Source organism: Vicugna pacos, chromosome 6 (assembly GCF_048564905.1).
Source record: "Vicugna pacos chromosome 6, VicPac4, whole genome shotgun sequence".
NCBI classification, from domain to species: domain Eukaryota; kingdom Metazoa; phylum Chordata; class Mammalia; order Artiodactyla; family Camelidae; genus Vicugna; species Vicugna pacos.
The window spans coordinates 64447238-64474846 of NC_132992.1; the positions used below are offsets into that span (position 1 = coordinate 64447238).

General features: G+C 35.0%; 1 protein-coding gene across 7 annotated transcripts in view; it reads left to right on the top strand.

Annotated features, from left to right (window-relative positions):
- The window catches only part of FUT8 (fucosyltransferase 8), a 253225-nt gene that overhangs the window by 201281 nt on the left and 24335 nt on the right, over positions 1-27609 (top strand). For all 7 annotated transcript variants that reach the window (XM_015241505.3, XM_031679145.2, XM_072963241.1 and 4 more), the window contains one exon: positions 8500-8737. In XM_015241505.3, the coding sequence (XP_015096991.1) occupies positions 8500-8737 (238 nt within the window). The remainder of the gene's footprint in view (positions 1-8499; positions 8738-27609) is intronic.

The following is a 27609-nucleotide window of genomic DNA, read 5'->3' on the forward strand; positions in this document are numbered from 1 at the left end:
GAAAAAAATTACTTACATGTGTTTGTTGCTTTCTGCTGGATCTGTAGAATTTCTATCTTTTTAAAAATTACTTCCAAACATTCAGTAGAGACTTTTTCTAAGCAAAGAACAAAAGTTTTAAAAATTCATTTGAAGTAAGCCAGTTGTTGGCTTTACTTACCAAGAAAATCTTTCCTGTTCTGTAACTGTGTAGTAACTATCTGCCTTTTGCTTCAGTCTGTCAGGGTAACAGTCTATAAATAGTCTTGATATCTTTTTTCCATTAGATTTACACTCTTAAAATGTCATAAAATACATGTAGAGAAATTGATTTCCTGAAGCACTTAGTAGTCTACTTGTGCCTCAGCTATTGTGTTGTCCTTACTACTTGCAAAAGACTGTTCTTTGTTAGAGGGGGTGGAAAGCACATCTTGATACTTACCTTAACTCTGCTATGAAAATGTTCTTGTTTAATATGTTAAGAGACAGTAATTTCCGGTCTTGGCTTTTAAAAATGAGAATGCTTTTTAACTTTCTCTTTCATGGTTAACTATGCCCAGGGTCTTCATTTTAATTACCACTTTACAGTACTTCAATTCTCTTATTTGCTTCATTACCTTTTCTGCTTTGGTTTTGAAAATAATTTTAGAGAAATAAAATCAAATTGTTTCCAACACAATGAAGTGCTTTTACCACACTATTACTGAATCTTTTCTTCATTACCAACACAAAGCTGGATGTTGCAAATCTTTTTAAACAAGCAAATTAAAAACTATTTGGTCTTGTGATTAGAGCAGACAAAGAGCACAATAAAATTTAACTTACCCGGCTCATCCCTTTCATTTTTACTGACCTTTCTTATAATTGGAAATAGTTAACTGTAGTTTAACTTCTCCCTATAGAAGGAATATTATTAGAGAGAAACTGGAAGGGTCCGCAGGGTTCTGATTCTTAATCCTTAAATGTAAGACCTGAAACTATAAAACTACTAGAAGAAAACAGGGGAAACCTCCTTGACATTGGTCTTGGCAATGATTTTTTAGCTATGACACCAAAAGCAAAAGCAACAACAAATCAACAACTGGATATATTTAAGATCTTGTAGTAGCTCAGTGAAAAAGAGTATGAAAATGAATATATATATATTCATGTATGACTGAGAAATTGTGCTGTATACCAGAAATTGACGCAACATTGTAAACTGACTATAACTCAATAAAAAAAAATCAACAACTGGGACTATATCAAACTGAAAATCTTCTGCACAGCAAGTGAAATGATCAACAAAATCAAAAGGCAATCTAGGAATGGGAGAAGATATTTGTAAACCAGATATTTGGTAATGGATTAACGTCCAAAATATATATGGAATCAACTCAATAGCAAAAAAAAAAAAAAAACCACAAATGTGATTATAATATGGGCTAAGAACCTAAATTGACATTTCTCGAAAGAGACGTATGAAGAGTCAACAGGTACTTGCAAAGGTGCTCAACATCACCAATCATTAGGGAAATGCAAATCAAAACCACAATGAGATACATCACCTTATGCATGTTAGAATGGCTTTTATCAAAAAAGACAAAAGAGAATAAGTGTGATTGAGGATGTGGAGAAAAGGAAACTTTTGTACCCATTCTTGTTGGTGGGAATATAAATTGGTACAGCCATTTTGGAAAACATAGGGGTTCCTCAAAAAATTAAAACTAGGACTACCATAAGATCCAGCAATCCCTCTTCTCAGCATATATTTGAAGAAAGTGAAATCAGTATCTCGAAGAGATAGCTGCACCCCCATGTTCTTTGCAGCATTATTAATAACCAGGATATGGACACAGCCTATGTGTCTGTCAGTGGATGAATGAATAAAGAAAATGTGGTGTGTGTGTATATACACAGTATTACATACAAATAACAATGAAATGTTATTCAGCCATAAAAAGAGAAAATCCTGCTACTTACAACAACATAGATGAACCTGGAGGACATTATGATAAGTGAAACAAGACACAAAGAGACAAACACTGCATGATCTCACTTATATGTGCAAACCAAAAAAGTCAAATTCGTAAAAACAGAGAGTAGAACAGTAGTTACTGGGGCAGGAAGTTGAGGGACTTAGATGTTGATCAACTTGTACAAAGGTTCAGTAATGTGAGAGGAATGTTCTAGGGAGCTAATGTACCGCATGGTGACTACAGCTAATAATACTGTGTTGTATACTTGAAATTTGCTAAGAGAGTTGACCTTGAGTATTCTCCCCACCAAAATATAAATCGTAACTATGTGACGTGATGTATATGTTAATTAACTTGATTGTGGTAATCATTTCACAGTATTTACACTTTTAAAAACGTCATATTATACACCTTAAATATATTCAGTTTTTATTTGTCAAGTGTACATCCATAAAGCTGGGAAAACAATGACCAGATAAGTGCTCTGAGCCTGCACTTCTTGCTGCCTCTTGTATTGAAGACATCATAGGGAGGGGATGGATGAGAGCCCTGGACAATGGCTTAAGACACCTGAATTCCAAACTTTGGCCTTCACCCAATTCGTGTATTTTTGTGACAATGGACTTGACGTGACCTTTGTCTCCATACATGCTGTTCAGCTGAACTAGTAGTAACTGAGCATGTACTCTGCAAGAGATGCCTGGAGATACTATGTCCAGTTTATATTGACTAAATGCTTTTGTTTGTTGTTGATTTAGCCTTTTTTTCTGCAATGTAGTAACTCTGTAGTGTGTAGTAACTCTGGGTGGATAAGTGAGGGAAATTACATTGTGGCTGGAAAATTCTCCTCTGAAGAGGCTTTTATTTGTATGGAAAATCTGAATAGTCATGGCAGAAGGCTTTATCTGTGATTTAATTTAAAAGCCATGGAATGAGTACTGTTTTGTAATATTACATCATTAATTCACAATTACTACTAATTTAGTAAGTGAAAGCAGTGGAAACCTCTAAATCCTAGCAGTGTCTAAGTAATATTATAATGCTTGTAGTTTACTAGTTGATTCAAAATTATTCTTTTTTAGCAAAGTAGAAATTAAGCTGGCTTCCTAATTTGAAACATGTCCAAGAATAACTGTTTTCATATTGTAACCAAAGCAAAAGAGATTAAAATGTTTCAGCATCATGATGGTGTCTTTAGTGAATTGGTAACCATTTAGGTTTAAAAGACACTGCTTCCCTTAATATACCATGTTAGTTAGAGGCATATTGATTTAAATATACTTCCCAATGTTGATTTATAGGACAGTGAGAGCAAATAAGGCTTTCAATTCTGTTGAAATAGAGTCGTTCTTGGAAACTAACAGTGTCAGAAGTGCTTCAGATAGTGTTCAAAAAAAAAAAAAAAGGCTGAACAGAAGGAAACTGAATACAAAAGAACCCTATTTTATCTCATCTTTATTTCTTGATTTATACGTGTACTCTGGTGACAGCTTTACTGCAGAATTATAATGGTAAAAGTGTTACATAACATTGTTAAGTTATAATTGGGACACCTTGTAGCACTAAGTTTAAAAAGTATTGCTTTTATCCAGTGTGAAATAATGTCTCTTGAGATCCTGAGAATAAATGAGGCAGTGTGTTTGAATTAGCTTTCAGCCTATACCTACCATATGTTTGAGCCTCATAGTATCTCTAAGATGGAAGGATGGGTGAGCAGGGAGAGGTTGTAGCAGGAGGTGATTTTTGTCTCAATTTTAAATCAACAGATTGAAGCATAATCACACAATTGAATTCATAACAGAGCTTTTTTAGGAGGGGAAAGGTGTCTTAAACCACTCTGCAGAGTTCTTTAACTAGAATGCATTGTCTTAAGTAATTTTGATAAATTTACCTCCTATTATAAAACTTGAATGATCATCATCACTGCAAAGAGCAAGAATGGGTGTGCTTATTGAGGAGTCTGACTTCAGAAGACCCTATATGCAAAAATTCTACATTATATATATAATTTATAGGGTTTACAAAGTAATTTTACTTTGCTCATCATACTTACTCTTTACAATGTGGACTTCCATTGAATAATGGGAAAAGTACATTTACTTAGCATTTCAAAAACACCATGAATTATATCTTCAAGGTTTATTTTAAATGTAGTTTTATTTATAACCCCTTCTAGTCCAGCTGAAAGTGATTTTTTCCCTCTTCTATTCCTTAATTCCTTTGTTTATCATGGTCTTAAAACATTTAATTTGTCTACTATTGTAGTTATTTATGTATATGACTTCTTATTCTGTTGAATTTTCATCTCCCAAGTCTCCCTGTATATATTAATTTTCATCTCCCAAGTCTCCTTGTATATATATTAAGTGTATTATATTAATATATAAATGCATATTTATTGAATAAACAAAGGTTCACCTATACTTGATCAGTGAGTGATACTCAAGGCAGAAGGAAGGAGAAGTGAGTGAGACTCTCATTAATGGATCTTATGGGGGTTGGGGAGCATTTTCAATTTGTATTTCCCCATCTTCCACTCCTGAATGAGAAGGGCTTCCTAGTGAGCCTCTTTCTTCTGGAAGTGTATCATATTCCAAGTGTGTGTGGGGTGGGAGGAGAGGGAGATGAGTGGAGGGCGTGCCATAAAACAGGAGGGAGGGGAAAGAACTAAAGAATCACAACATAGAACAAAACAATCTGCCTGCATTTTGGCATTAACTGGTAGAGAAATATAGACGAGAGTGCATTAAACACACAAGAAGCAAGTGAAAAACAGATTTTATCACCAGACTTAGCTACTCTGTTAAAGTGTTAACATGATTAAAATAAAGCTTTTAGTAATGAGGCCCTTCTATATATTCTTGCTTATGGATGAGACATACCTTTAAGCTGTTTGCAGACATCAACAGAAAACTATAAAACTGGAATCAGTGGTAATTGACAAAGGCTATTTGGTAAGAAATTTGGAGATTATTTACATGTGTGTATGTGTCTATGTATGTATAGCAATGACTCTGTTTCCCTTTTATAGACTCCCATAAACCTCTCTGTACTTATTGCTACTTTGTAACAGTGGTGGATAACAAAGCCTTAGCTCAGATAAGGGGTTTTCTCTGAGGTTCCTTTTCCATCAGAATAAATCCCTATCCATCTCAGAGCTGTTGCTTTGTTTACCTTTTATGTATCTCCCTGTTTTTTCTAGATATTTATTCTGATAAGCCTAATCTTGTATCAGAAACACATATAGTTATTCTCTTTCTCACTGTCTCTCTACCATTTTCTGAATCTTTTGTGAACAAGTCCTTTGAATTTTCCAGACTTTTAAATATTATTTGGTAAAATATTGGGCTGTGGCTCAGAGTTTTTTCAGTGTTTAAACTGTTATCGTTCCAGTCATTCATTTTCTCTTATCATTCTCTGCCTTAGTCTTCCATTGCTTACCTTGTATGTGTAGACCTTTCTTATTCCAGAACCAAACGTAATAAATCGATTTTTTCCCTTTGTCTGTGTTACCTATGACATAACAGAAAGATTTAAAAATTCTCTGTTCAGCTTACTTTGAGACACAGTAAGACTCCAGAATTAAGCTTCATTTCATAAATTGCCTCTTCTTTCTCTTAATCCTCAGTTCTTGTGCTCAGAACAGTGGGTTCTAATTAAACTCTTTTCTTAAGAAACATAGTACATGTGTTTTTCTTAAATGCAGATGTGTCTTCTTTTAAGTAAAAAAAAAAATCTACAGTTTGAAAAAAATACAGTTTGAAAAGTAAAGGTCAGACATTTTAATTCTTATGTTCCCTTACTCTTTTTTCCCTTTAAAACTATGAAGACTAATTTAAAATATTATAATAGGGGAAACTGGGTTTGAGATATATGAGGTCTTAACTCTTTGCAACCATTCTATACATTTAAAAGCTGTTCTAAAAGAAAATGTTTATTGAAAAACATATGAAGGGTATTCTCAATCATGTGAATTTTAGTGATATTCATATGCTGTATTTCTTACAAATCATGAAAAATCTGACAAATGTCAGTTGTCTTTATTGCTTTCTTAACTTTTGAATTAATAATAAAGCTTGGAATCAGTTTGAGAATGTTATTTATGCTCAGGATCCTTGTATAATATTGTCAGAAAGTAAAGGATAAATTGTTCTCCAAATACTAATTTAAGATCACACCCCTCCCTCTGTTCCTCTCAGATCTTTTGTGGCTATAGCAGTGGAGTAGGGGTCTTTATTGCCTTAGGAGTCTGTCATGAGTTCAAAGTCCCAAGTGAAGAGAATCAGCAACTTTAATACTTGGCTGAGGAAACAGTATTGACCAAATCTTGCTGAATTTTATCTGAGCTCTCTTGGATTCAGAGAGCTCTTAACTCTTCAGAAGGCTCTTGCTATTATAGATTCTGCTTTGATCTAAAAGGACCAGCCAGCAATGACACATTTGAATATGAAAAATAACTTCTTCTGAAAGTAGCTGTGTGTTACACTTTTCCTTCTCAGACTTTTTTTTCAGAATCAACTTTATAGCCTTACCATCCTAGCTTTTGTTTCTAGGGCTCTACATGACAGAACAGAGGATATCCCTAGAAAATAGTTGTAGATTTGTGGCTTGGCAACCACTTTATTAAAGACTCTTGTAAATTGAGAATTCACTATCTTGCTTCTTGCTATATGAAAGAAGAGATTCTGTTCCTGAAGATACCAATCCTTTCTCTTCCCTTGCAGACAGAATAGCTTCAAACACTTCTCAGGCTAAGGGGCCCTCGTCAAAACAAATTTTTATTTGAAGAACTAAGAAACATAGGGATATTTAGCAACAGCCCATATGAATTACAGTGGAATTGAAACTTTAGAAAAGGAAAAAAAAAGAATTTTTCACACTTGCTTAACCCCATTGCACCCACTGTTAGATAATATTAAATGTTTTAACCACTTGAATGTTTCATTTTATAGCAAAGTATATAAATAGAAAAATGGATCTTTTGATTAAAAATTGGCATAAAACATTTTCAAGACATCCAATATAGAACGTGTTCTTCATTTTATTGTGAAAATTCCTTGTATCATCAAGACTGGTTTAAAAAAAAAAAAAGTCCCAGAAATGCAAATCAAAACTACAATGAGGTATCACCTCACACCAGCCAGAATCCCATCATTCAAAAGTCCACAAATGACAAATGCTGGAGAGGCTGTGGAGAAAAGGGAACCCTCCTACACTGCTGGTGGGAATGCAGTTTGGTGCAGCCACTGTGGAAAACAGTGTGGAGAGTCCTCAAAAGACTAGGAATAGACTTACCATATGACCCAGGAATCCCGCTCCTGGGCTTATATCCAGAAGGAACCATACTTCGAAAAGACACCTGCACCCCAATGTTCATAGCAGCACTATTTACAATAGCCAAGACGTGGAAATGGCCTAAATGTCCATCGACAGATGACTGGATTAAGAAGAAGTGGTATATTTACACAATGGAATACTATTCAGCGATAAAAACCGACAACATAATGCTGTTTGCAGCAACATGAATGTCCCTGGAGAATGTCATTCTAAGTGAAGTAGGCCAGAAAGAGAAAGAAAAATACCATATGATATCGCTCATATGTGGAATCTAAAAAAAAAAAAAAAAAGAAGAAAAGAAAGAAAGAAAGAAAAAGACAAATGAACATAAATACAAAATAGAAGCAGACTCATAGACATAGAATACAAACTTTTTGGTTGCCAGGATGGAGGGAGGTGGGAAGGGACAGACTGAGAGTTCGAAATTTGTAGGTACTGACAGATATGTATAGAATAGATAAACAAGATTATTCTGTATAATGCTCGGAAATATATACAAGATCTTGTGGTAGCTCATGGTGAAAAAGAATGCAACAATGAATGTGTGTATGTTCATGTATACCTGAAAAATTGTGCTCTACACTGGAAATTGACACAACATAGACTATAACTCAATAGAAAATAATAATTAAGTTAAAAAAAAAAAGTCCCATGACTGATATTTTGTAATTATTGAACGCAGGTATCCTTTTACTCAGTGGCTTTACTTCCATGATGGAAAAAGTACATCTTGTTTGTGACATCTTGAATTCTGGAGATAGATGGAATTATTAGATAAACTATAATTTTTCCTTTAAGATGATTTGAGCTTGGCCAGTGAAGGTAAGCTCAGAATGTTGGAGTGCAGCTGGAATCAATGAATGATTTTACTTCTTTCATAAAGATCTCAGTGTATGCAGCTTTGAGTTCAGAGAGGATCATGCTTGCATGTTCTGAGTAATAGAGAAGTGAAAGGATATTTTTAAAATTTAACTGCTTAATTTAACACTTGTTTAGTGGTATTTCCAAAGTAACTGTTCTTTTTCACTGCCATCTCCCTAGGTATGCACATAACATTTTCAGTGAGTTCTTTGAAATTTAATCTTCAGGTTGAACTCCTTGCTTAATCAGATAGACTGGATTAGTCCTGGCTTATTATATGGTTTTTGACACTTCTCGCCTATAAAGAGAAGTTAACCTCTCTGTACAGCTTATTTTCACCTTTATTTCTCTTTCTCACTAACAGAATCCCAAGGACTGCAGCAAAGCCAAGAAGCTAGTGTGTAATATCAACAAAGGTTGTGGCTATGGCTGTCAACTCCATCATGTGGTCTACTGTTTCATGATTGCATATGGCACCCAGCGAACACTCATCTTGGAATCTCACAATTGGCGCTATGCTACTGGAGGATGGGAAACTGTGTTTAGACCTGTAAGTGAGACCTGTACAGACAGATCTGGCATCTCCACTGGACATTGGTCAGGTAAGAAGCCTGTGCAGTTTGTCATCTCTCAGAGTTGAACTGCCGCATAGCCAGGCTATCACATTTCTACTTACAACTTTATGGCTCATAGTCTTTTTCTTTGAATCCATAAAGGCTACACATTATCCAGATAAAATCTAGAGTCATATATTTTATTCACAAGCTCTGTTACGATCTATTTCACTTCTGATGTACAATCTTATCTGGATCTAGCAAAATCACCAAGTTTTTTTCCAGGAACGTGTTTTACTCTTTTACTGAAGTTGATTAGATAGATAGATAGATAGATACATCGATCGATTGATCGATCGATCTATATCTTTCACTTTTTAGGGTGCTTTCACATTGTTGTACTCATTTGACCCTCAAAATTATCCTATAGGGTAGACTGGTGGTTCTCAAACTTCAGCACGCATGAGGATACCTGGAAGGCTTATTAAAATACTAGTTTCTCATTCAGTGGGCCTGGGATGGGGCCTAAGAATTGGCATTTCTGACAAAGCCTCCAAGTCCAAGTACCCCAACATGAGAACCACTGAAGCAGACTGTGCAGGTACCTTTCTCTCCGTTTAACAGTTGAGGACAATGAAGCGTAATTTGTTTAAGCAATTTTAACTTTATTCAGGAAACATTTAATGAGGAATAGTGTTAAGGTACTGCGCTGTAAGAGGTACAAACATCTGCAAGAAACTTCTCTTCTCTCCAAGGATTTGGTGGTGAAGGGAACAGAATGTAGGTAGACTTTCTTGCTGCTGGTCTATTATTCTTTCTACAATGATGATCTTTAAACAGAGTCCCAAGTTGGGCTACCTTTGTTAAAATCTTGGCTTTATCATTTTGTAATCTTGGGCAGTTTAACCTAGGCCTTGGTTCCCTCGTCAATAAAATGAGGAGTAATAATTTATTTACCTCTTTGAGTTGGTCATAGAATTAGTTGAACTAATATGTACAATGCACTTAGCACAGTACCTGATAGAGAACGCTAGTAACTGTTTGCTCTTTAATAGCCTTTATTCATTGAGCAAATATTCATCAAGTGCTGACAGTGTGCAGCATACTGAACTAAGTGATTAGGTGAAATACTAAGTAAGACAGTGCATTGTCTCTACACTCGCATCTTGTGGGAAGTCAAACATTTTTCAAAGTGCTGAGGCATTTCAGTTAATATAATTTCTCATGGAGCTGAGCACCTTTTTTTGCAAGTGAAAACACTAGAAGTGGAATACGGAGCCATGCCATTGGCAAAGTGAGTAACTTTAGTTCCTTTGTTTCTTTTTGCCTCCTTCGGAAAATGTCAGATAATACCTGACTCTTCACAGAAGTCCTGGGAAAGTTAATTGGGTAATTTCTATAAAATGCTTTAAGTTGCTCTATAAAAGGTCCTGTATGGATTTAAACTATTATGTTGTGGTGTGAATTTTGTCTTCCTTAAGATTATTTAGGTGCCTTATTCTGCATATCAACATATTTTTTTCTTTGCAGCTCACTTCAAATTTTGAAGTGAACCTCTTAATCTAGAAGAGCTCTAATTTTGAGGCTACCTCTTCCATTGATCTGGTCTGTAGTTTATAGCTGGTACAAACAAATTAGGTGTCAAGGTTAGGAAGATGCAGGGGAAGCAACTCAGTCTCACTATGGCTAACTTTTCATTTTGTGGACTTAGTTCAGTTTCAAGCATCTTTGTGGAAGTGTACAACCAACAAAGGGCAAGGTTCTTATGTTTCACTGTTTCTAGGGAGAGGCAACTTTTTGAGTAGCAGCCAGTTAATAAAAAAGTAAAAAAACCATTCTCACTAGACTTCTCAGATTTAGTATAAAGATTGGTCATGCCTATATGCTGCAACTATTTATTTGTTTTGTTACATTTTAAGCCTTCCTCATACATTTTGTAGTCCATAGTGGCAACTACAGAACATGAAGATTAAAAAATGGCTTGAATTTGAAACATTCAGAATTTTCTTCATGTTACAATTAAATAGGCTCTAGAAATCATCCTTCCTTTATTTATGTGGAACTGAAGGCCTGGTACTGAGATACTAAGTCACTTATCTAGGATCACATAGCTTACAAATGACAGAACTCTGGTTAGTATATTCACTTCTACCTACCTCCAGTCTAAGTCCTACCTAGGGAAGGGCAGACAAATTGAATGAACAATTAAGATACATTGTGATATGGGTAAGTTATGACAATAGTTTTACATTACCTTCTTATAAAGAGAGAATAGGAAGGTAACTAAGTCTTCTAGCTTGGTTGATCAATTTTTTCCCCCAGTTTTACTGAGATATAATTGACATACAACATTGTATTAGTTTAAGGTGTACAACATAATGATTTGATATATGTTTATACTGCAAAAAGATTACTGCATTAAGTTTAGTTAACATCCTTCACCTCACAGTTACAAACTTTTTTTTTTGAATTGAGAACTTTTAAGATTTCTCTTAGCCACTTTCAAATATACCATACAGTATTGTTAACTGTAATCACCGTATTGTACATTACATCACCGGAATTTATTTATCTTTTAACTAGAAATTTGTGCCTTTTGACCACTGTCACCCTTTCCTCCCCACCCCACCCCAACCCTCTTCACCTCTGGCAACCACCAATCTGTTCTGTTTCTTTTTTGTTTGTTTGTTCTGTTTCTGTGAGTTTGTTTGTTTTTTTAATTCCACATATAAGGGAGATCATACAGTGTATGTCTTTTGCTGACCGACTTATTTCATTTAGTGTAATGTCCTCAGGGTCTATCCATGTTGTCCCAAATGGCAGGATTTCCTTCTTTCTCATGGCTGAATAATATTCCAGTGTGTGTGTGTGTGTGTGTGTGTGTGTATGGCATATTTTCTTTATCCGTTCATCCATTGATGGGTACTTGAGTTGTTTCCATGTCTGGGTTATGTGAACATGGGGTGCAGATATCTCTCTGGGATAGTGATTTCTTTTCCTTTGGATATATACCTAGAAATGGAATTCTGGATCATATGGTAGTTCTGTCATTAAACTCTTTAAGCAAATAACTCACTTAGGTTAAAAAGACAATCTTTAGCAGAGCACAAATTAAATTATACTTTGAATTTTTCCTGTGAAATTAATAATTTTAACATTTACAAAACTACTAAGATGTCTATTGGAATCATGTAAATAATCTAACAAGCTTGTATCCTTAATAATGGCTGACATCAGATGGACTGATTGATGAACTAATAATGTGGGTGATAATCTACAGACATACCTCATAGGATAGGCTATGGATATGCTTCTGTGTAGTATTTTTACAGTAATATTTGTAACCTTTGATGATTGATTAATAGAAACATGAAATAATATTTGAGATTCCTTGTGCTGCAAAAATATCTTGATTTCTCTATTTAGCTAATGTGAGGAAAGGGAAAGGACACTGAACTGTGAGTTTAACCAGATCCAATCTCTGTTCTGTTGTTTTTAGCTTTTGGAACTTCAACAGTTAATTTTAGCTTCTCATTTTCATTTTACCTCTAAAAAAAACTCATGTTACTCAGTACCTCTCTTCCTCTCCACATTTATAGGGCTTTAATCACAAGGGAAAATGAGTAAGAGCTATAAAAGGCACTAAGATGATTTTTATGTACAGTTTATTTTCATTGTCTATGTTTGGTCCCCGAATTTTAAAACACAGACATAATAATAGAATATATTATTAGATTATAACCTGCAACAACAGGAAACTTACCCTTTTTACTCTAAGATGAAAACTAGGCCTTCATAAGAGCTTCATAGACAGTTTTCCCTTTTAAAATTATGAAGTTACATTGAAAAAATTGAAAGAGATCCAAAGAGGAGAAATAACTTCTGAGAATAACCTCTAAGCACTAAGATATCTTTGTGGTTAATAACCCACCATTTAATTATAATAAAATTCTGGACCAGTCAGAGTCTCTCTGCAGCTACCTTAGTATTTTTACTATACCAACACACCCGTAGAAGGTATGCTCCCACCCATAACAGTGGCTCACTGTAGTTTGGTGATTTTAAACTGGCTGTGTTTAGGGGGAAGGAGTGATGGTACAGGGGGAAGATTTGGCGACTGAGTTGGTACCATATCTAGTTGAAAAGCTAGCTATCCCTGCTTCAAGATTCTAATATGTCTTTGACCTACACCCTACTTTTCTGAGAATTACTGACCTAAACAAGTATCATTGCAGGTATGTAAAGACTTTTAATTAAGCCTATATAAGGCTTTGGTTTTGCTGATTTTTGTTTCAGGAATGTAAAATACCAGTTAGAAAAATGTGTGTCTGAGAAGAACTCACAGTGCTTTTCACTGTGACATCTCCTTTATCTTCTTCAGCTTCCCACTTAAAAGAGAGAGAAAGAAGTCTACGGTGCCTCATTTATGAGAATAGGGAGCTGAAGCTTCCCTACACAACAGTTTTGTCCAGAGTGTGCTGACACCTTAAACACAATCATAGGTATTTATTTCCAAATTTATCCTACAAATGCTTCTCATACTGAATTCTGAGTAAACCTGGGGAAAGTGAGTCAGAGGTTTGCAAACTGCCAGGATACACCTGATACATTTTCCTGGACTATAAATTTTGTTTGCTGGCATATAAGCTAAATTATTTTAAATAATAATGCAAACAGGATATATGTTAGTGTAAAATGAAAATTTTGATGAAAAATCAAACTTGAGCCCACTGGTTTAGTCCAACTTTCATATCCTCAGTAGTGTAAGTTTACCCTCCTCTGCTATTGGGAGCATTCTGGTGGAAAACTGTAAGAAGCGCCATTCTATATTTGAATTTTTAGCTCTTTATTTTATCTTGAAGGAGACTCCAGATGGCATCAGGGCCTAGGTCTTCTGGGTTGTTTACATGGCAAGCACTTGACCAGAACACAATAAATGTAATAAAAGAAACAAATAAAACCCACCTCTCCTGCATCCTGGTCCACATCTCAGATTACTACCCTGCAAGTGTGAGGCACTTTTACTTACTTGTAGATTTTTTTTTAAATAGTCTATTGCTAAGAATGAATTTTTTTTTAGCAATATATCCTGTCGTTTTAGATAAAAGTCTGGCAGAATGAGTTCAGAGATAAAAAGAGGTATGTTTAGAAAGTAGCAATACATAATTAGCATCAAAGTCATTGCGGAGTGGAAAAGATTTCATTGGAAAACTTTCTGAAAAGTTCTCCTAAGTCTATTTAGAATCTATCCAAGGTTGCTAGATGTAGAAGTAGAATCCAGATGCAGTGGATTTCCTGTGGGATGAGTGGGTCACATGACCTTGATACCTGTCTCAGAAATTATCAGTGTTTTTGTAAAAACTAATATACCTTTTATGTTACAAGTGTGTTCCTTAAAGATTTGCTATAAATTGAATTATTACAAATTGTCATATTTTAAACTAGTTCTAGGGGGACTATGTAAAGAATTCCAAAGGAAATCCTTTCATAAAGTAAAGAATCTTTTTTCTAATATTAGCTAGTAGTCCCCTGATTCATCGATCTCTCTTTCTCTCTCTCTGTCTCTCTCTTTTTCTTCCCCACTCCTCTCTTTCTCTCACATTCTCTTCAAAAGTAAGAATGCAGGAATTTGGTAGCATTTTGATAAGAGTCTTATTTGTTTACAGCCTATAGATCACATTCAAGTTTTAGAATGATTCTATAAATAAGATAATTGTTGAAAAGCTAAAGAAAGTTAAGAATGCCTCCTAGCCCTGTTGCTTAGTTTTATATGCCAGGGCTCTGGGTACGATATAAATCTAGAATTTCCTTATCTTTCTTCCTCAAGTTTATATAAGTTATAGGCTAATTCCATGGAATAGGAAATAATACGCCATGAACTTAAGTGGAATTATACGTGTGTGAATCACCCACATAAGCAAGGAGATGCACTTGTCATCATGTACAAATGTGAGTGTTTCTGGATGCTGTGGGGGATATAAAGATAAATAAGACCTAGTCCTTGCCCTTCAGGAACTTGCACTGAGTATATTAAGATACATAGATCTGTAAATGTAACAAAAATAGAATATTTTAAGTGTCATAAGAGAGGTATAGAATTCTGTGGGTCATCAGAGGATAGAGAAGCTGTTTCTGGCTGAAGGTATTAAAGGCATCATTAAAGCATAAATTGGGCCTTTAAAGAACAAAGAAAGGCATAGTCTGGGACAGGTCAGAGTCATTGACTTAGAATCAGGAGTTATTAGCTGTGTGACTTTAGCTAGAGTCCTACAACCTTTCTTAATACCTGCTCTGTGTGCCTTACAGAGTTGTTATGAGGTTTCAAAGTGAAAACGTATCTAACAGTGCTTTGTATGTTCTAAGTCACCCTTTATTGTTGTTATTACCATTTTAGTTTCATGGGAACAAAGTAAAATAACAATAATAACATAATTGGGTCATGGGGTTTCAGCAGGGTTTCCTTTGAGAAACTTCAACCACCAACATTAATGAATCTTAGAAGTCTTTGATAGCTTTTTGTGAAACTCATTCAGAACTGTAATTGAAAAGGGAAGAGGGAAATTGTAATAGAGGAGCAAGGTAAAGACAGCTTTTGTTCATCCTCCCACAGAGAGCCAACTTTAGCTCCCCAGAAATCCCAGCCCAAATGAGGGTCACTCCTCACTTCCCTTAAGTTTTGTTTTGTTTGCTTCAAGAATCTTGCCTAGAAGTAGAGACAGGCTTCAGTGGAGAAGTTTTTTCACAACACTAACAATGAAAGTGAGCAGTCCTAAAGATCTGAATGTTAGAAATACATACAAGTAAGGGCCTTTGACTGACCGTCCCACTGGTACCTGACTGTTGATTAGATGGAACTACATTTACCAGACCAGCAGGGGTTATGTTTAGGTAAACAACCGAAATCACAGTATTGAAGCACTGTAGCATGCTCCTCTCCTCTCTAGTGTTGGGGTATTAAATATTATAGTTGAAGATATTTGTATGGTAGGTCTAGGTTGTAGCTGAGAATGAACTAGCCCAGAACACTCCGATGGGATTTTAAGGCATGATGGACAAAGCAATTGAAAAAAACTGTAAATCACCAGGATTTACCTTTCTCTGTTGCCACTGTGCATTTTGCTGTGTCCACTGAAACTGGACAGTAGGACAGTAGGAACTGGGGAATAAGCTGCTTTAGTAGCTGCTTCTGCTGCCACCTCTGGCCAGTCATGATCCATGCAGCTCAGAATATCCAGTAATAGGATTGGCAAAAGTAGATTCTGCACTCTGGGTCCCTTTTTTCCCTAGAGTATCCAGTACCAACCCAAACTGAGACCACTCAAATTGAGATTTTAGAATCTATAGAACAATCCATGTGCATCCTTTGGAAATATCTGATCATTAGTACCTGGATTGAGATAAGAAGATTAGATAGCCTTTTAAGAATAAGATACCTACACTTTAAAAGAGATATGATATCTCTATTTCAGAGGAAAGATTATCATCTTATGGCTTGCCATGAATGACCATCTTAGAGACAACTGTTTGTATTATATATGTGTTAATAAGTGGACATTTAGTTCATTCACCTGTTGTATTTTATTACACATCTGTCTGATTTAGGTATTCCCTCATTAATGGATGTTTAAATTATTTCAAGTTTTGCCATTATAAACAAAGACAGAATGAATATCTATGTGTCTCCTTGTGCCTATGTATTAATTTCTTTCGGGCAGTGCTGGTCAAACTTTTTCACATTATACCATACGTCAAATATATTTTTGCTGCCCATTTATAACCTGGGAAGAGATGGTATATGGCAAAGCTGCAGAGATCTTTAGGGCAGTGTGTTACAAATAAAATCTTATGCTCTAAAAAAGGGGCTGGCAAACAGTGGTCCTCAGCCCAACTCAGCCCACCACCTATTTTTGTAAATAAAGTTTTACTAGAGCACTGCCCTGCCCGTTTGTTGACATATTGCATATGACAGCTTTCATACTACAGTGGCAGAGCTGATTAATTACGACAGAGACTATCTGGCCCACAAAACCTGAAATACTTACTACCTGGCTTTTTACAAAAAAAGTTTGCTGACTCCTACTCTAAAATAATAATTACCAAACAAATACAGTTTTAACCATTGTAAATTTGTGAGTAGTTTTTTATTTTATTTGTTTGATCTTGTTCATACACTTACAAATTTGAAGTCAAATTAATTTATGGTAAAATAAACAGATCTTAAATGTATAGTTCAGTGAATTTTGATAATGTAACCAACACCCCTGTCTGTTCAAGTCTTTTACTGATTTTTAAAATTGGGTTGTTTGTCTTTTTATTTTTAATTTATAGGAAGGGTTTATGTGTGTGTATTCTGGATACAAATTCTTTATCAGAAACATGATTAGGAAATATTTTCTCTCAGTCTATGGCTTACCTTTTCAATTTCTTAACAGTATCTTTTGAAGATCAAAAGTTTTAACTTTATTAAAGTCCAATTAGTTGATTTTTTTCCCTGTAACTACAAAAGTAGGTGCTTTTGTGTCCTAAGAAATCTTTGCATATCCTAAGGTTGTGGAGGTATTATTTTATATCTTCTTCTAGGAGCTTTATACTTTTAGCTTTTATATTTATGTCTATGATTCCTCTCATATTAATTTTTGTGTATAGTGTGGGGTAGGGACTGAGGTTTATTGTCTTCCATATGTTTATTTAATTGTTCAGACGTATAATTTGAAAAACTTGCCTTTCACTATCAAATTGTCTTGGTGCCTTTGTCAAAAATCGACCGACAATGTATGTATGGGTCTATTTCTGGTCTCTCCATTCTGTTCTACGGCTCTTTTTATGTCTGTCCTTACACCTTAAATGTTTATCTTGCATCAGGTATTTTGCAACATGTTGATTAGGTATATATAAAGCTGTATATATACCTAGAAATGGTATTGTTAGGTCAGAGTGAAGTATGTTTATCTTTAAATTGTCTGCTTATGCCTAATCCTTCTATGGGAAAATTACTGAGTAGTATCCTAACTGTCCTCTCTGCTTTGAGCATCTATCCGCTGTTAGTCCATTTGCCACATTGCCATCAGAATGATGTTTCCAAAATCAAATGTGACTTTGTTTCTTAAAATCTTCCATGACAGCTCAATGTCTAAAGAGGTACATAGTAACTCGTTACTTAGAATACAGGAAACAAATCCTGTGGCTTTTCTCATGTACTGCTCACTTCTCAAAATTTGCCCAGTACTCCTGATCTCACCTGTCCAACTGCAAATTTATTCCTTGGAAGTTTTGCACACTTTTATCTCTATACTGGAAACATATTTCTTCTTTCTAGAATGCCTTCCCTTCATTTCATCCCATGAAATCCTCTTTTTCTGTTAGTATCATTTCTTTTGTGATATTTCTCTCCAATTGACCCCATGTTCTCAACTATGAATATACTGTATTTAAATAGTTTGCTTACATGACTGTTAACTATATTGTGAGTTCTTTGAGAAGTTTGTCTGATTTATTTTTGTCTCTTTTTTTGCCTAATAGTACTGGCCGATAATTGTTATTTGGTTGTTTTGTAGGGGGAGGGGTTAAATTAAATTTCCTCCAAGCAAAGTGATCCTTGAAAATTTTTCCTATTTCCAAATCTATCAACTAAAGGAAATAGAGGCTAATCTATGTGATTTACAGGTTTCTGACGTGAATCAAATGAGATCATAGACATGGGAATGTTTGAAAAATGTTTTAAAAATATGATGGCCTTATTGCTGTAATACTGAAAAATACTAAGTTAAAAAATAGCTAAGTGTAAAAGTACTTTATGGACTAAAGCATTTACCTATACAGAATCTCAGCTATGTGTATGTATGTCTGTCTCTTTGGATATCTTTGATTCAGTAAACATTTATTGAATACTTTCCTAGTTCTGGTATTATGAAAGCACTATATATAACAATAGGTAACATTTAGTGAACCTTACTATGTAATAATGCTTAAGAACTTTGCATATGTTATATCATTTAATATTCACGATAAGACTATATAGTAGATGTTGTCAGTATTCACGTTTTATATAGGTCAATAATTTGCCAGCGGTAATAAGACTGCCCCAGTCTGACTTCAGAACCTGATCTTTAAACATTATGCTCAGAAATCAGCAAACCATAGCCCCCAAAGCCTGGCTTTGTAAGGCCAGCTGCAGTTTTCAAGGGTTTTTTTTTTTTTAAAAAAAGATTTTATGACAGAGATATATGTGGACTACAAAGCATAAAATGTTTATCCTGTAGCCCTTTACAGGAAAAGTTTGCCAATCTCAGTTTAAGTGATTAAGATAGAGTCCCTGTTCTTAAGAAACTCCCAGTCTAAATGGGAGATTAACACAAAAATTTTTTTAAAATCTATTTCATGAGACAACGTATGGTTAGTGATGTTACAAAGGTATAAAAAAGAAACCCAAAATATAAACCCTCCCGAAATTGGGAGGTACAGTTATTCCAGCCAAAAGAATGAAAAGAAATGGCATTTGACCTGGTCTTAAAAAAGTTGTAAGGTGACCAGGAAGCTTAGGTATAGAATTCTGCCCACTTGGAGTGCTTGACAGACGATGGTAAAAAAGGCTCACGTGCCTGGTATGTCTTACGTAGAGTAGTGCCGAAGTATCAGAACTCCTGGGCATTCGTTTCTTCTGCCCCTGATTTGCTGAATTATCTGGAAGAGAGCATTAAACCATCTGCTTCTCACTTTATCCGTCAGCAGAATGTGACTGAAAAAAATCAATCTAACAGCTAATTATGGCGCATTTCTCAAGGGACTCCAAAACAAATCTGATAGAAGGTGCTTAGGTGCAGGTATTTTTTCAGTTGTAAAAGTATGAAACTGTTAGTGCTTTAGTTAAATAAACCTTGTATTTTGTATTCATTCTTAACTGTCATTGAATAGGTGAGACTGAAAATCAGTGTTTACATTTTATAATTGCAATTTTTCTGATAAATTTTGTATTTATAGAAATTTAATACATAATTTTATGACAAATTAGCAATGATTTGAGGAAAATAATAAATAAATGTAACCATGCTTTTGAAGAACATTGGTAAAAGTAGTCAAGTTAATGTAGATTGCTTGTTAGGAAATGTTTTAATTATATTGAGGATATAACATAGGATTGGCATTGTTATTATTACTCAGCTCTTTGTTGTAAACAGTGGCAAGGATATAAACAATGAATGTCAGTGTGAAAGATTTGTACTTTCTAAATTAAGCACATAGGAAAGTATTAAACTACATCAGGAGATGCATTTTCTGCTAACATAATTTAGAACATGACAGTTAAATTATTAATCGAATGGTTGGATATGGAGGGATTTTTCTCAAAGAGAGGAAAGATAAATTACTCCATGTCAATTGAAGAATATTCCAAACACCAAAAATAAAGGCAGGGGAGGCATAAAGATTCCCTAATTTTGTGGTTTGTGTGGACCAGCATTCATTGTATGACTAATAAATGTTATGTCTATTGTTTCATGGCATTTTAAAAAATCTGATAATAGCTTTCAGCTACTTCTTTTTCTGATCATTAATATTAATATGTAATTATTGAACTAATTAATGTGTATGTGGGCAAATCACTGTTCCCTTGTCTGCTGTGGATATATAATTTAAATTAAATGTTTCTCATTTGATTAAATGAAATCTCTTCTTTGAACATTTTTCTTAGCCTGAAAAGAAATATACATTAGTGATAAATAGCAACTGTAGTTTTGATGTTCTATGTTGGTATAAACATTTTGTTTGGAATTGATTTACATAAAAATATATATTTGGCATTTTCAGTTGTTTAACAAAAAGACTCATACACATTTTACTATAACCACTGTAATATACCTTTAACTGTTTACTTAAACATATTTCTCCTGATTTTAATTATGAAATTATCTATGTATTTGAGTAAGACCAGGAGTGGCCACAGATGCATAAGGAAGCATTTCTGTAAATTCATGCATATGCCCTACCATTTCTTATATACTGCCTTGCAATTCTGTCTCATTGAAATGAATTGCCTGGGTCTTAAGAGTGTGCTGAGCAGATTAAAGAAAAAGGGGAGAAAAGAATCATTTGGAGAGAGTTTGAATGAAGTCTTTGCATTGTAGCTAAAAAATAGTCTGAGCCCTCTGCTAGCCATGCCATTCTTTAAAATAACAGGGAAATAAATGGTTCCACAAGCAATATTTTGACAAAATTACCAGTTGTCAAGGGCAAACTAGCATTTTAAAGCTATTGCTTTTTTAGTATAAAACATAATATGTTATTATCCAGTACTGTGTTTAATTAGTGTAGATATTAATCAAATGCTATTTTGTGTAAGGGACTACAGGTAAGAGATGCTTATAGAAAAAGAGTTTTTGATTTGTGGATTTTTTTAAGGGCCGTTGCTCTTTCTCCTGTCTCTTCCTCCTTTCTATGTTTAGGTTAGTGACTTCCAGAAATAAGGATAAGGTAAAAAGCTCAGATTTTTTTCCCCTTACTTGCCATTTTACAATCTGTTTTGTCTTTGGAATGAGAGACAATACATATTTGCAATCTGATACCCAATTTTCCAATTCAAAACAGAGATTTGGACACATTTTTCCCTAGCAGCACTAAATGGAAGAATTCACACTTTCTCAGAGGCCATTAAATAGAACAATAAAAATGATTCAGTCAACTCTCTCCTAAGTTAATTAAAAGAGATGTAATTGTAGATAATTTAAAATGATAGACGTTCAAAAAGCCACCTTTCCTCCACTTCGAATAGTTTTGTGCTGTGGTAACTTAATCCCGGAGTATGGAAATGATGTGCAGAGGCCATAGTCCACCATGTCGATGAGATATACCCCAAGAAATAGAGAACTTTTGGGTTATTGTTGGATGATGGTGAACAGCTATAACCACCAGTGAGCTTGCCCTTTTTTGGCAGCTGGCTTTGTTTAGCATTTTAAAAAATTGCATGCTGTTTGCCTCTGATGCCTGGCATTCTTCAATTAAAATTGTAAATGTATTCTTATCATCCCCTAACACAGATCTTGCTTATGCAGTCCCAGATCTAGCCTGAGACACCTGTTCTTGGATCCATTTTTTTAAGTTGAATATGAAATAAATCTGTAGCCATGTCTTGCTGGAATGAAAGAGAGCACACATTATTATAGTGGAACCTGGTCAAGCTACTTAGATGGACTTGAGTGAATGGGTGAGGTCTGTTAATGAATATGACATATTATTACCTCAAAGCCATTTCAGTAAAGGATTAATGTTAATTTTAAGTTGTTTTGTTAACAACCGTCTGGAGACAATAAATAATGAAAGAGACCTGGTTGTATCTCACTTTGATTTCTTTGAAACCTTAAAATTCTATCAATTAGAAAAGAGTAAGAAATTATTACATATGAGGGCAGATTTGATGTATCTGTTTGCCATAGTAGAAGGAGGACTTTGAGAAAGCTGTACTTCCAGTTATAACAAATTGTAACCTTCATGTCAATATTGACCAGAAAATTCTTAAAGTTGAGAACTTGAAAGCATCTACACTGAAGCAGAAATTAATACATCCAGACAGAACAAGTTTCTTCCCAGGGGAGAGGTTTCAGGTAGCCCATTACTCATCCTTTGTTGAATGTAAGCTGTTTTTCCACATAGCCTTCCAATTGGACTGAAAAAGCCTTTGATTTAATAGAACTCTGTCTTTGTGTTTGTAATTTATGATAAGTTTAGCCTTTATTAGTTGGCTAGAGGTTTCATTGAAACCTTTCCAGGCCTAACTCCCTCTTTAGCCATCAGAAACACTTTATCTTTTCTCATCATTAATGATTTTTAGTAATTTCTCTGGCATCTTTTTAAAAAATTTTAAAGAGCTTTCCTCATTTATTCTCTCTAGAAAACAACCCTGAGGAGAGGTAGCATGATTTTTAATTACTCTAGAACAAGAAGAAAAAGGGTTAGAGGTTGTGTTAACTGGAAAACCGTGTTAGAGATCAGGATTTTCTGAATTTAATTTCATCTAGATCATGTTGTTGTTCTGTTAGTGCTTAATTTATTTGACATAATCATTTTAAAATAATTTTTAAAAATATAAAGCAATGAATACCTATTGTTGAAAATCCATAAAGTATGGAAAATGTAAAAAAGAAATAAAAATGCTACTGAAACATATGTATGTATGTGTATTCTTTTACTCTTTTGAATGCATGTATTTTTTAATTGAGACTTGACTTAGAGCAGTATTTTAGTTTTACAAAAAAATTTATGAGAGAGTGCAGTTCACTCTTTTTCCTCTCCCAACCCCCTCCATGGCCCGAGTTCCCTGTTATTAACATTTGCATTGATGTACATTTGTCACAATTAATGAAGCAGTATTGGTGTATTATTATTAGCTAAAGTCTATAGTTTACATTGGGTTTCAATCTTTGTGTAGTAGAGTTCTGTGGGTTTTGCCAAATGCATAATGTCATGTATCCACCATTACATAGTCATTCAGAATAGTTTCACTGCCCTAAAGATCCCTTGTTTCTACCTATTCACTCATCTCCCTACTCCCTACCTCTGCTTTCTGTCTCCATAATTTTGCTGTGGCTTGGCTCTTAAAGCCATACCTACCCCTATCCTCTTTCTTCCACAGTGGGGGCAGAGGCAACTGGGAAAGAACATACTCTGCAGTCCGAGATGGCAGCAAGAGCTAAAGATAGGAATGGTGGCAGGGTGACTCTGAGCTGCTGGTACTTTATGGATTGGTCTAGCATACAATATGAGGGAGGTTTGCTGTTCCAATCCCTGTTTTAGTAGGCCAAGATGTTAGTTTAATTTATTGGTTGTAATTGGCATGGTGCCACATTGATTAAGTTGTCTTCTCTCCTTACATCCCACTGAAGTCTCAACTGTTTTGTTATTTCCTTCATCCAACATGACTCTGTATTTTCATTTTCTTCTCTCATGGTATAGCCAAAATTTCTTGTTACAATTCTTATATCCTAGGGTATTAGGGTTGACCTTTTCCTTATCATCAGGAAAGCCTAATGAGGCCCTCTTGATTTAACATAATTGGATGATAACTTAGCAGAAAAATTACAAGTAGCTGTAAATCCAACATGAAATGTCACATTCCTAACTCTCCAACTATGTACTAACCACAGAGGCAGCCATAAAATTCCCCCAGGGCAAAAGGGAACACAGCATGCCAACTGGCAGCTCTATCCTGCGAGATCCTGGTGGACACCTGCTCACTCACTCCGTCACTTCCTCCAGGGATGCTCAAGGAATAAAGGCTATTGTTACCTTGAAGTCCGTCCTCATGGCTATTTCTTTCAAGGAGACGTGACATGTAATGAAAGAATAAGAGGAATATGAGAGTGGAATTTTGAATTTTTTATGAGAATGAAGGAAATAGAAGTTGGGGTTTGGCTCGTTAGTAAATTAGATGACATTAAGCCTTGTCTTTGTTTCTACTGCTTTCAGTTTCCCTATTCTTGTGTTTCTTCCCAATGAGAAAAGCTGTTCTAGGATTCTTTAGGATTTTTTGAGTTTGAAGGAGGTTCTAAATTAGGAGAAAGTGCTAAATTATTTTAAAAAAACACACAAGCAAAATCCCCAGACCTCTCACCAGGGTGTTACAGGGTCTTTGCAATCTGAATCATCAAAGAAAGTGATGGCAGTAGCCCCTTTATGAGCAAGCTATCTGTGGACTGTCTGGAACCTCTTGGCAAAGTAACTTATATGTGTATATAAAAGTTAAATGAGTAAATTTATTTCAGAAACATTAAGAATGACTGACTGCAGGGAACCTTCCAGTAGGTGGCATGAAGCAAACCAATCTCTTTGGTCTTTTTTCTTGTAATACTGTTCTGCTTACCTCCTCCTGAACTGCATAACTCACTAAGATACTACGTATTTTCCATTAGCTGTTTTTTCAGTCCCCAATCCAGAGTTAAGTCTGTCAGAATATCATTGAGGTCAGTGAACCATGAGTCTAGTTGCTTTTGCAAAGCATTTCTATTGCTAGTAAAAACAGTGCGCACCTCATAAGAATGCTACACAGTCATTCCCATAGTGTGATATGCTAATTTTTAAGAATGTTGCTAACGCTGCAGTGTATTTCATATGATTGAATTTAGAACTTTTCATTCAATTGGCTGAAGGCTTCAAACTGGCAGTGATAAGTCTTTTGAGTTGTTGCTTAAGTAGAGCAGTGATGGAACTCATATGGCAGGCGACAGTTGCTCATTCAAGTTCAGAACGAGATCTCTATCAGCCACAGTGGTTGAAAAACAAAAGGAAAGTAGCAAAATGAAAGTAGCCCAGATGTTCACTTTTTAATAGTATGTCTTTCCTTCATATTTTATATGAGAACAGAGCTCAGTCTTTAAATGAGGATATAAATATTAATGTTGCCATGTTAAAAAGCCAAAGAACTGAGCTGGCACATTTATGTGATTTTTTTTTTTAAAAAACAGCCATCTATAAATCAAGTAAAATCAAGAAAGCTCCCCCATGCCTCTAGAGGTCTCGCCAGAGCTAGTTAACTTTTGGTCTTGATCGCCTTTTACTCTTGCCTTCTCTAACAAGTCTCAGAGAGTTCAGTAAAAATTTAGTCAGTCAGATTTGTCCACATAGTGACAAGAAAATGTAATTCTCAGAAGTCCAGATAGTCATTGTGGCTGTAACTTAAGCAAACAAACTCCTTTCTGTAACATGAGCAGGAAGTATTACCAGTTTACACAACTCACTGCTATTCTGTGCTTTCAATGTAGCACAGAACTTTGATCAAGTCAAGTTAGTGATGATAGAGTATCAACTTTCAGATAGCTTGAAATTGCTGCTCATTGTTCTATTACCTATGGTAAACAGTCTGAATAAGATTTACTTTGGGTGTATAGCTTGTATTTCCTTATTTAGTATATCTGGGAGTATATCTTTAGCTCACTTAAATGGGAACTTTGATATATTTTTCAAAGAATTTGATATTTTGGCATACAAGCCTTTTCCTGGACCAAACTGTAGAGGCAGCTCCTTAAGAATTGTTCAGCAGAATTGATCCTAGGATAAAGAACTAACTTTTTTTTTTGATAATTACTATGTGTCAGGCATCATGCTCAGCTTTCTTCATGCTATATCTTATCCTCAGAATAACTCGATGAGTAAGATACTGTTACTAATCCCATTTTGCAGATAAGTAAGGTGCTGCTTATCAATGCCATTTTCCAAATGAAGAAACAGGGGTGAAGTTAAAGATAACCTATTCAAAGTCACATAGTGTTAAGTGATGGAGAGAGGATTTGAACACCAATTTTTTGTGATTCCAAACCCTGTACTCTTAATTACTGTGCACTACACTCAAGGTACTGCGTGAATAGGCATTTGCCTTACTGTGTTTTGTTTGATGTCTCTCCCTGCTCCAGCCTCCAGTAGGGCTGTGAGTCCCAGCAGTTGGCACAGTCTTTGGAATGGCTGTTGAACGTGAAGGCACCTAGCAGCTCTAACTATTCAAGGCAAGCCTTAGGAAGAGGATTAAAACCTCCTTCTACTGCTCTGTACCTATTTGGAGGAAGTCTGGACGTATGTGGGGATTGAGCAAAATCTCTTTGGACTTGAGACCAGAAAATAGACAGCTTTTCTGGCTCAGAATCACCAAAAACTTACTAATAATCCCCTCTTCCCCACAAGCGACTTTAAGTTCTAGGTAGAAAACACTGAGTTGAATTATCTCTGGGATCTGTTCCAGATTTAAATTCTTTTGAATGTATATCCCAATAGGATAAAAATTATGTGGTAAACCAAGTAAAACAAAAGACCTTCTAACATAGTATGTACTATGTTATTTTCTTTCATTTTGAAATAGATCGTTGTTGAGGAAGCTGAACTTATATTCTAGGCAAAAGTTTTTCATTTATAAATATGAACACCCCTTTCTTAACACCTTACTAGGCACCTGAGTATGTTGATATTTTTTTCGGTACCATTTTTGTTGGTGACAGTGTTTTGCTTTATTTTTTTTTTTTTCCCACTGAAAGAAGTATAGTTCTGGGTGAGGTTTTTGAACTGGACATCTTGAAAGGCAAGAACCATGTCATCATTCTATACTCTGCCTAGTACAGTGTTTGGCATGATAGTATTCAGTAAATATTTGAATGAATGAATGAATGAACAAAGAATCAATAAAATGGAGTTCTCTGTCCTGAAGGTATAGGTGTAGTTTTTAAATTTCTTTTTGAAATGAAGTAGTCAATAGGGCTTTAAGGAAGTTGAAGCCTTGGAACAATCAGAAGGTAATACTGCCACATAAGTGAAGTTTGGAGCTAGTTATGTGGAATATTTATTTATTTGTTTATTTATTTATTTATTTATTTATCTTTTATTTTTTTGTTGTTGTTTATTTTGGGGGCGTGGTAATTAAGTTTATTTATTTATTTATTTTAATAGAGGTACTAGGGATTGAGCCCAAGACCTCGTGCATGCTAAGCACACACTCTACCACTGAGCTATACACTTCCCCCTTACGTGGAACACTTAGAATACCCTTTTTAGGAAGAAATCATGAAAAGAAGGTAGCCCTACTGAGTTTGCTTTTGTTTATGGTCATACGTGAGGAGCTGGGATCTTCCTTTCTTTTTCTGTTTTCTTATTTTAAAAATCAGCTACCTTTCTACCTTACTTTTTTCTCTCTCTCATATCATCTCCACATCAGGAAAAGCACCCCAATTTTTCTTGCCTTACAGAGACTATTAGAGCTTAATTTAAAATGCAGCTCACTCTTTCCCCACACACTCTTAATTATAGTTTCTCATCTGTTAAAGTTGCCCAACTCTTTCTTAACTGGCACACTAGATAAACTATAATATTGGTGGTAAATTTTTTATTCCTATTTATTCATGCAACAAATGTCATGTTTCAAGGTCTTTGTTCTAAGAATCTTGAAATGAGTTTTA